The following is a 10,569-nucleotide window of genomic DNA, read 5'->3' on the forward strand; positions in this document are numbered from 1 at the left end:
CACGACAAGGGTTGGTGAGTAGGCAGCGGCTGATAGTGACATTAAGTACTAGAGCGTGCTGCTCGTCGTACTGTTGTCAGTGAGCTGTCGCAGCTTTGGTCAGATCTTTTGTCCATACCTTGGCAGGTATAGTACAAAAGGTCCTCCAGTAGCGTACGGACTGGCTCATTTGGGCGGGAGAATTCCCGGCTTTGGGCGGGAGTAATCCCGGCTTGCTCATTCCCTCTTCAGGTGACATTACTGAATTATTTGAGAGTTAAGGCCTTGTGCGTGTAGCCTTGCTGTTAGTGCGGGTAGCCTTCCCTGATGGCTAGTATCCGCAGCTGCGGGAACAGGCGGAGTACGTCACCATTGGGAGGCTTTTCCTGCGGGAACAGCTTGCGTACTGCGCGTAAGGACGTCACGTCTCTGAGCATGGTTGGTCCTGCGGATCCAGTTGGTCTTTGCGCAGACGTCCCTCTAAGGAGTCTTGCGAGTTCAACTGCGTAGACGTCTCTCTTCGAGGTGAGTCTTGCGGGTCCAACTGCGCAGACGTCCCTGTTTAAGGTGAGTCTTGCGGGTCCAACCGCGCAGACGTCCTTGTTCAAGGTGAGTCTTGCGGGTTCTTGGCCACATAATGTCGCATGATCTTGAGATTCAAAAGAGATGGGTGAAGTTCGCGGGACACTTTTCAGACAACAATGATGTGGTACGTCCATAAGCCCCTCGAGTTGCAATTGCTCTAACATGTATTCTTGCAAATTGAAGAATGTGCATGTTATGGTTAGATATTTAAAAAAATCACCGTTAGATACATAGAATGAAAGAAAAACTGAAGGCAAGAAAACACAAGTTTACAATACTGGTACACTTATTCATCCTTATTATGCATTCTGCATTTTGTATTTTGATATTGAAGAGTGTTTTTATTTGTTCCATCTAAATGCTCACTTTTAGATTTCTATTCAAATTATTTGAAGTGAAAAAAAATATATATCAATCTCTAAAACTTCATTATTGTTTTCAAATCGAAGGAAGGGCGGATATCTCTAATCGACCCGTCCATTCCTCTCCCGGTTTTAATGTAATCGGCTTCTCAACTGCAGCCCCATCCACACATATTGTTTGTCGATACTCGTCATCGCCCATATCGGCTATAGCTTTTGCTTTCTTCTCCCACGGGTTCCAAACGACTATACATAAAATTATAAACATGTTTAAAAATTTATCTAAGATATTTAACAAGTCATTACATAAAAAGTGACAGACTGTTTTACCCGCGTCAGGAAGACCTTCCTTTCGTATAAGAAAAGTCCGCTTCTTTTCATGATCAAATACCCCGATCATATGCGGTGAACCAATGTAGATTCGATCCACCTGTGTGATAATTTTTGTATCTGTCGTGTCACAAAATAATTGTCCACTAGACAAAAACATATGACTTGTTACTCATATATTAAAATTTTGTTATAACCTCTGATTCAAATGTGAGTGCATCTCCTTGCTCCGTAAATCGCTCTTTATGGTGTAAATTATCGAGATAGTCGAGTGTTTCCAAGCCTTCGACTCTTACTTCACTAATGTCAGACACTGCGAAATACGTGTGGTATGCAATTGAGAAACTAAACGCCTTACAACCGATGTTTCTAACACGCGATACTAGCTTTAAAGCCCCATCAGGAGTCAACAATACTCTCAGTCGAAATTCAAAACTGTTACAAAAGGTTAAAATATATGTTATATTATTCAACACTAATCCTACATTGCCAAAATGTTAATAAATACAAAATGACAATATAAGATCATAACCTATGAGGCCAAACTCTCATATCTTCTTCAGAGGGTTTAAGTAGCAGGTCGATATACGCTTTCCCGTCACAATCTTTTTGATGAAGAGGCGGAGGGTTGTGGTCAATTTCCCATATCTTGTTTCGGGCAAATCCATGTTGCTCAAGAGAACCACGATTTCCAAACTTTAAACATATGGCATTTAACACGTTAACCACGTTTAATATGAAAATTGCGACTTAAACAAACTAATGTTATGAAACACCTTTAACTTGTTAGGTCATATTATTATATGAACTCAAACGTTGACCACCGTGTCACCCGTTTGACGGTTAAAACACAAATATTATAGGGTAACATAAGAAGTTAGAACCCTTAAATACCTGAGGAAAACAAATGGGGATTCCAGCTCTCACTGGTGCAGGTGGTTTGGTGTTTGCCTACAAAACATATTATTGAAAATGTCTGTAGATTAAATTTTATAAAATGATTGATGTATATGAAATTAATTATTAACTTTTATTAGAATGAAGAGAGAAAGGGAAAATTAATATGTCACCTTACTACTTCTAAACAACAGTTCCTCGCCACGTTCGTTTTTCCAAGATATGACTTGACCTCCATGCAGACTGACCTACGCGACCAAACATTTTTTGTTTTGTTTAAGGTTGTCTCGCATTTTCGCTTTAGTCCAACGTAAGATTGCATGGTGTGTGAACAAAACAAGTGACAACACGAGATAGGATAATAAAGATTAAAAAAAAAGAACAGTATTAACCTTAGCCGAAAAACCTTTAGCATTTCGAAGTGTAATAAGACCAACACCATTCTTATCTTTTGAGATTTTAACAGCTTCGATATCCTGATCTCCTAACGAAGAACTCATCGCGGGTTCTCTCTCACACACATTGTGTCGCTAGAATAAACGTAATTAAATAGGAAAAAAAACATTGGAATGACTAAAGAAGATGGAACTGTGAATATGTACTTTTGCATTAATGAGTGATATCTTTCTTGTGACTTGAAAGCCCATTTCTTGTGAAATGTTACCAACATTTCAACCACCAACACTTGGTTTATGGTTTGTAATTCCCTTTTGAAAACGTTACTGTATGAATGTGAGTATTTAGCAACAAGAAAATAAAGTCACGTCTTTACTTTATTAGGCATAAAATTATATCCATGTAACAACCATTAACAAGTTCTTCTGTAAGAGTGTTGTAGACCCTTCAACTATCTTTGATTATATAAATAGAATATACCAGTACTAGTATGATTGTATATGATTTATCTAGCGAAACATGACAATTAATGTGTGTTAATATGAACGGACCAACCGAGATTTCTAGAAAGTCACCTACAATTAATCTAGTCTCGTCAAAACATGTTTAATTGTGAAGTTCTCTCCCCGCCCAAAACCAATGTGTCCGCAACACGATAGGAGCGATAATCTTATTAATCATAAATAAAACTGTTTTATAGCTAGTACATCCAGTGTAAACAAACGAAATATGTAAGACTAGAAATGAATACCGGAAAACTCGAACAATCTATGTTAAAGTAAATAGGCCGACTGGACTCCAACGGACTCGACAATGGGCTTACTAGTCAGTTATTGAAAACAATAAATAGCCCAATGTTTTTTAGAGTAAGATGATGTGGAAGCGGGATGAATACGTGGCGCTGACGTGAAAGAGAAAGGGATGAAAGACTCGAGAGCGGTGAAAGATGCATCCATGCTTACAAAACCACTCTTCTATCAACATTACACTTGATTCACATATGGTCAAAAGATGGTTTGGGAAAACAGAGGAAATGAGAACTTTTCTTTACATAAATCTAGTCGATTTCCAAACTTTTGAGACAACATAATGGAAGTCAAATATTGTAGCAAACTTATAGATAACATATGTATTTCAATGAAGGGGAAGCAGAAATAACTTGCTAATGATACACGCCTTGAAAGTCGATCATGAGAAGAAGTCTATCCTAAACTCCTCACGAAGCCGCACATATGGCCCCTGGAAAATAATCATTCACCAAGTAATTGTAAGAATAATTAAACACACTAATGAAAATATTTGCGTGATTCAACAATTTCACTTAAATTGTTATTAATAATATCATTCCTTGAATTTGGAATAAAAGAATTTAGTAATTTTCATGCTTTAAAAATTACTTGTGATGACTTTTGACCCATTTAACATTTCCACTTTTTATCTAAATTTTAAGGTACCCAAATCGGCCCATGCATAAGTAAAAGGGGTGTTAAGAGGAACAACCTGAAGACCAAGACGAGCAACAAAACTTCCCTCAATCTATATGCTTTACATCAAGACCAATGAACCATGACCCAACACTGACATCGTCATGAGCATATGCACGAAGTATAGATCTAGCAAGCAGAGGATTAAATCACTGTTCATGAATAGATCACAACAAATGACACATAAAAAGGCGCATTAAAAGTAATATAAAAAGTAAATGCTAACTTGTTTATTGAGATAAACTGAGCCAGGGCTCGAGATACAGCAAATATTTCTCCGGAAGCATGTCGAAAATACCTGTGTGCAGAAACAAGTTCAATTTAGTCAGTAAACACAATACACGCACACATGAAATGATATAATGCAATTGGGAACTTACGATTTTTTATCCCCAAATTTCCACCATTCGGGTTCATACCATCTGTCACTCCTGCAAAATATCGAGGGCGACAACTAATGAAACTAAATTTTCGATAAAAATATATAAAAAAAACAATAATGGAAAAAATCTCACGGTTTGGAGAAAACGCCACCAGCTTTCATACACCCAATATAGGCTCGAGGTGTGTTCACATGGTTTGAAAGAATAGCACCAAGTGCATCTGCATAATAAACGATAATTCATACAAGTAGCATCAAGAGCCACTGAATAAAAACAGACAACAATTAAATATTTATTAGACTACGGCTAAGATAGAGGCGAAGAAGGCAGTGGCGGAAGCAAAGAAGGCGGCCTTTAAACGGATGTATGAAAGTCTAGAAACAAAAGAGGGGGAACATGCTATGTTTAAGATTGCCAAAGCCAGGGAGCGTAGAAGGCAAGATCTAGGACCGGTGAAGTTCATAAAGGATACAGATGGGCATGTACTGGTCAAGGAGTAGGACATCAAGCTAAGATGGCAAACCTACTTCCACAATCTTTTTAACAATGGGAGAGCTTTCCAAGAAGAACATGACAACACAAACTTTCAACGACAACAATCGAATAACTGCTACTGCCGACGGATCACACGAGAAGAGGTGAAGGATGCACTTAGGAGGATGGGAAGGTCTAAGGCGGTTGGCCTAGACAACATACCCATCGAGGTGTGGAAGTGTCTGGGGGAGGAAGGAGTCATGTGGTTAACTACTCTGTTCAATAGTATTCTCAAATCAGGTAAGATGCCAGACCAGTGGAGGAGCAGCGTTGTAGTCCCTATCTATAAGAACAAAGGAGACGCCCAATGTTGTGGTAACTACCGAGGAATCAAACTACTAAGTCATACTATGAAGCTATGGGAAAGAGTGATTGAGGGTAGACTTAGACGAGAAACTCAGGTTACGATCAACCAATTTGGCTTCATGCCGGGGCGTTCCACCACAGAGGCAATACACCTTCTAAGAAGATTAATGGAAAAGTATAGGGAGAAGAAGCGTGATCTACATATGGTGTTTATTGACCTAGAAAAGGCCTACGACAGTGTGCTACGACAGGTGCTCTGGGAGTGCTTGGAGGGTAGAAGAGTGCCCAGGAAATACATAGAGATAATTATGGATATGTATACCAGGAGTGAAACAAGTGTCCGTGCGCCAGTGGGGGATACTGATTTCTTTCCTGTAGAGGTAGGTCTTCACCAGGGGTCAGCGTTGAGCCCGTTTCTTTTTGCAATAGTCTTGGATGAGTTGTCAAAGTCGATTCAGGGGACTCTCCCGTGGTGCATGATGTTCGCAGACGATATTGTGTTACTTGCTGAGAAAAAACAAGATCTAAACATGAGGCTTGAGGAGTGGCGAACAACCTTAGAGACAAAAGGTTTAAAGATTAGCCGATCTAAGACGGAGTACCTCCACTGTGATTTTGGTGGGATAAACGACAATGAAGACGCACAGATCACAATTGAAGGGCAGGTGGTCCCGCAGGTAACGAAGTTCAAGTATTTAGGATCATTTGTACAGAGCGATGGGGAATTAGACAGTGATGTGACCCACCGAGTTCAGGTAGGATGGTGTAGATGGAAAGCAGCCACAGGTATATTGTGCGACAAGAGTTTCCCGACTAAACTAAAGGGAAAATTCTATAGGGTGGCAGTTAGACCTGCAATGCTATATGGAACAGAGTGTTGGGCCATCAAGAAGGCACAAGTGCGGAAGATGGAGGTAGCAGAAATGAGAATGCTACGTTGGATGTGTGGGCACACAAGGCTAGACCGAATAAGAAACGTTGTGTTTCGCGAGAGATTAGGGGTGGCGAACATAGCAGACAAGATAAGAGAGTGGAGATTGAGATGGTTTGGACATGTAAAGAGAAGACAGACGACGAATCCTGTTAGATCCGTAGAAAACATTACTATAGAGGGGAGGAGGGGTAGAGGACGACCGAAATTGACTTGGGATGAGAGGATTAGGCATGATTTGATAGACCTAAACCTCTCCGAGGACATGGTTGAGGATAGGAATTCGTGGAGAAGTAGAATTAAAGTTAAGGATTTTTAGAGAGAATTGAATACCTTAGGGCTTAGACTTAACTTATTTAGGTCGCATACCATAATGGTATTTCCCTTACATATATTATTATTATTATTATAATTATTATTAGCTTTTACATAGCTGTTAAACTGTGATCTTATTATTAATATTATTATAATTAGTAGTAGTTTGTATATAACTGTTAAACTTTGATTTCCTTTATTTTGCTTCATACACATGTACTTAGAGCCGAGGGTCTCTCTGGAAGCCACCTCTTCATTCCTTTGGATGGAGGTACGGTGTGCCTACATCCCACCCTCCCCAGACCCTACTTATAGCTTTGCTGTCGGTGGGATTTTACTGGGCATGATTGATTGATTGATCATCATTGACCTTCACATAGAACTCTGCGTCCCAGTGTTGTAATGCATCAATAAAGAACATCTTCGTTTTTACCGGCTGTTCTTCTAGAGACTCCACATGATCGTTCTGTTAAAAAATAGTTGTATAAAAAAGATTCATATTGTGTCAAATGAATAACTAAGAATGCCAGATGTTGGAACGTACAAGAATAAGGAAGTCGTTCGTCCTTTTGTTCTCATTGTTGATATCAATGTCCGAATTGTTTCCACGATTCGAGCTGCAAACGTATGTCAATGATGCCAAATAAGATTTGACTCTAAATCATCTTATGTTTGTATTAATTACTAAAAAAACATACCTTCTGCCTATAACAAATCGTATGATTATGCCTTTTTCGTCTTCCAGCTTTTTTAGAGTTGTTCCTGCATGAAGTGTTTCAGGTAAATTATTAATTGTGATACGTAAAAGTGAATGAGAAATATATGAAAAATTACAATGAAGAGAGCCCCTCAATATACACAAGTGAGAAACCCTAGAAAACCTATATTAGGCAACGCGAGTGGCATATATAACAACAAAGTCAAAAAAACTAGTAATAAAATGAATGGTACTGCAAGGCATCATGGAAGCTTAATTCACAAGTAACAATAATATAATTTATCTTATCTTCAAAACCTATATTGATTGCCCCTAAGTTGTTTCATCTCGATCCACATTAGATAAGAGAGATGATATACATGCCTAAAGATCAACCAAATGCTACTTGGAATTCATTTGTGCAGTGTGAGAAAGTGAACCCTTCTCTTTTCTAGACCTCATGGATAGAAGCAAAGTGACATTAGGTAGATCTTGAGGCATATGTACCATTTCTCAAACAACAAAAATCTATGTTTGAATATTGGTCTATAACTTGGTGTGACTGTAACCAAACATTAATAGAGCAATTAATCATGTGGCATAAGAACAACCCTACACAAAACTCATACAATTCAAGTTTGAAATCCCTCTCTTTACATATACAAACTAAAACGAACCAACAATTTAAAGAAAGTTGAGTTAGGATGAAACTCACAAAAGGAAAGGGAATTCTACCAGTAGGCATCCATGCCTTACGGATCGCATCTCTATTATGTCTGCGACCAAATCCCGTAAGAATCCCTACAACTGCAAGAAGCTTCTTTTTTTCACCATTGCCTTTAGTTTCTATCAAATTCTTTGAAACAAATCCTTCTTTCTTAGCTTCATCTAGCTCCTTCTGAAGCATAGATATCTTCTTTTGCTGTTCCCTGTGTATAATAAAAACTAATCCATAATCTAGTTCAAACCTTCTTTTCCTTAGATCTAGGGTTTATAAGTAGGCAAATTAAATCTGAAACTGAAAGTAGCAAAATTGGCACGGATAGAAATACTAGCCTGCATTCTATAACTTTTAATGTGTCATCTACAGATATGGCAGACTCCCCCTGCAAATGCAATCATATGCTTAAATTCTTTTATTTCAATATGATTACAACAAGCAGTAATACTCTTTGAGATAACATTATTAAAAATGACTGCATATTAAGCGAAATAACTAGGGGGTGTTCAATATTCAAATCGGACTTGGAAAACTCAAAATTTAATTCGAATCGAAATCGGTTTTCAGATTTGAATTAGGTTTTTTAATATTTGAATTCAAATTCGATTCTAAATCGAATTCGAATTATACATTTTATTTTTATCTTCTATATACAAGCATAATTATATAGATAGAAAGAGACACAGGCGACTAGTTATAAAAGCTTTTACTATAACTAAGTTCTGACATTTAATAATAAATATAATGATCAACCCAACAAAACATTACTCTAAATCACAAAATGTGTAAAACTCTTAACTTTATGTATTTGATGATTTCTGATTCATTTGGTTTGTTACATCGTTTAATGCTTTGCCATTTGACTCTAATTTCTAGAGCAGTTTGTTAACTAGGGCTGTTCAATGTTCAAATCCGACTCGAAATACTCGAAATTCGATCCGAGTAAAGTACACAAATTGCAAATCGAATTCAAATCCAGTTTCAAACTTTCGAATCGAATTCAGTAATCGAACTCGAATGCAGCTTATAAAACTCGAATTCCGATTTGGTCCAACCAAGTTAAGTAAATGAATTTCGAATCCAACCGAATCTAGCTTCAAAATTTAGAATCGAATTCGAAACTCAAATTCGATTCGAATTCAGTAATCAAATTTGATTCCAGCTCGAAAAACTCGAAATTCGATTAGAGTAAAGTACACAAAATTTCAATTGAATTCAAATCCAGCTTCAAACTTTAGAATCGAATCCAGTAATCAAACTCGAATGCAGCTCAAAAAACTCGACCTCCGATTTGGTTCAATTCGAGTCAAGTAAACGAACTTCGAATCGAACTGAATCCGCTTCAAACTTAAGAACCGATTTCGAAACTCAAAGTCGATTCGAATTCATTAATCGACGAATTTGATTCCAGCTCGAAAAACTTGAAAATCGATTTGAGTAAAGTAAACAAGTTTTCGTATTGAATTCAAATCTAGCTTCAAACTGTCGAATTGAATTCAGTAATCGAACTCGAATGCAGCTCAAAAAACTCGAAATTTGATACGGTTTTGATCCAAGTTAGGCAAACAAATTTAATCCAGCTTCAAACTTTAGAACCGATTTCAAAACTCAAATTCAATATACGGATTTGAATCTATCTGGAAAAACTCGAAATCCGATTCGGTTCAATATGTGTCAAGCAAACAAATAAATTCGAATCGAGCTTCAAACTTTTGAATCAAATTCAGTAATCTAACTTCAATTCAAAGCCGGATCCAGCTTCAAACTATCAAAACTCAAATAATTAATAATAATTCAAGCATTCGAAATTTGATTCGATTTGTTGAACACTCTTTACAAATAACTAGAACGAATAATAAAGGAGGTAGTAACTACTACTACCTGACCGGTTCTTCTATCAAGCTCTTTGACTAAATAAACCCTAGACTCCGCCTCCTGCCACAATCTATAAACAAAAACACAATTATTATTAATAAGAAAATTAGGTTAAATGAATAGTTAATTAAAGTAACCTGCAGGCGACGAAGAAGGCGGCCATGGAGAGAATGAGCCATTGAAAGGCTGATCGAGTTGAAGGTAGCCGCTTATTGGAACCACGGCTACGCATTTCTTATGTTATGTTAATGTTAATGTGTGATTATTATTATTAATATTATTATTGTGCTGGTGAAGGTATTTGATCTGTGATGAGTGTTGTCCGTGGATGGTGGTGAAATGCAAAGTGCGCTTGGTGTGGTGGCTGCCTGGCAGTTGGTGTGAGAAAGAGAGAGATGGACAACAAACTAACAAACTAACAAACAGACTGATGTAGAATAATCATAAGTCTACTGACACTCATTATTTTACTTCATATATACCTTACATACCAGGGAAGCTCGGGCAAGCACCAACTAGTAGTTTACTCGTCCGGTGGACGGGAACATCAACGCAGGAATGTGACTACTACATCATTCATTAACATGAATAAGCGGAAAGCAAGTTTGGATGAGACATTGAGGTCATAAGGACATTAAGAGAACTCCTATCTATTGGTGAAGATATCTTGATGCAGCCATGGTTGTAGCCCATCCACATGGTGACACCATCTCCTGCAGCCGGGGAAGCTTGGCCGCATAGGCGGTACCGGGTAGTTTAATCTAAAATAAGGCA

At 37.8% G+C, this 10,569-nt stretch overlaps 1 protein-coding gene and 1 pseudogene across 2 annotated transcripts; both read right to left on the reverse strand.

The window, feature by feature from the left end:
* Positions 1 to 824: 824 nt before the first annotated feature.
* On the reverse strand, positions 825 to 2,973 carry LOC143627284 (putative glucose-6-phosphate 1-epimerase). Its single transcript, XM_077097140.1, has 7 exons — positions 2,546 to 2,973; positions 2,327 to 2,401; positions 2,151 to 2,207; positions 1,789 to 1,952; positions 1,454 to 1,691; positions 1,257 to 1,356; positions 825 to 1,172 (listed from the first exon to the last, which is right to left on the reverse strand). Exons 1-7 carry the CDS (start codon positions 2,651 to 2,653, stop codon positions 1,003 to 1,005), a joined length of 912 nt encoding a protein of 303 aa, XP_076953255.1. The 5' UTR covers positions 2,654 to 2,973; the 3' UTR covers positions 825 to 1,002.
* A 542-nt stretch (positions 2,974 to 3,515) lies between these two features.
* LOC143627285 (hydroxyproline O-galactosyltransferase HPGT1-like) lies at positions 3,516 to 10,027 on the reverse strand (annotated as a pseudogene). Its single transcript, XR_013152568.1, has 12 exons — positions 9,933 to 10,027; positions 9,802 to 9,865; positions 8,256 to 8,305; positions 7,935 to 8,128; positions 7,201 to 7,264; positions 7,047 to 7,119; positions 6,851 to 6,968; positions 4,549 to 4,642; positions 4,414 to 4,464; positions 4,260 to 4,331; positions 4,050 to 4,162; positions 3,516 to 3,788 (listed from the first exon to the last, which is right to left on the reverse strand). The product of XR_013152568.1 is annotated as a hydroxyproline O-galactosyltransferase HPGT1-like (transcript).
* Between the last annotated feature and the right edge of the window lie 542 nt (positions 10,028 to 10,569).

Source organism: Bidens hawaiensis, unplaced genomic scaffold (genome assembly GCF_021521415.1).
Source record: "Bidens hawaiensis isolate Kalapana, Puna unplaced genomic scaffold, B.hawaiensis_p1.1 tig00004618_1, whole genome shotgun sequence".
Lineage (NCBI taxonomy): Eukaryota > Viridiplantae > Streptophyta > Magnoliopsida > Asterales > Asteraceae > Bidens > Bidens hawaiensis.

Excerpts from the sequence above, each read along its gene's own strand:
- LOC143627284 (XM_077097140.1), bottom strand. The coding sequence starts at position 2,653 with ATGAGTTCTTCGTTAGGAGATCAGGATATCGAAGCTGTTAAAATCTCA. Across the intron at positions 2,402-2,545 it reads CTAAAGGTTTTTCGGCTAAG|GTCAGTCTGCATGGAGGTCA; the intron begins GTTAATACTGTT and ends TTGGTCGCGTAG. Across the intron at positions 1,173-1,256 it reads GGAAGGTCTTCCTGACGCGG|TCGTTTGGAACCCGTGGGAG; the intron begins GTAAAACAGTCT and ends TTTTATGTATAG.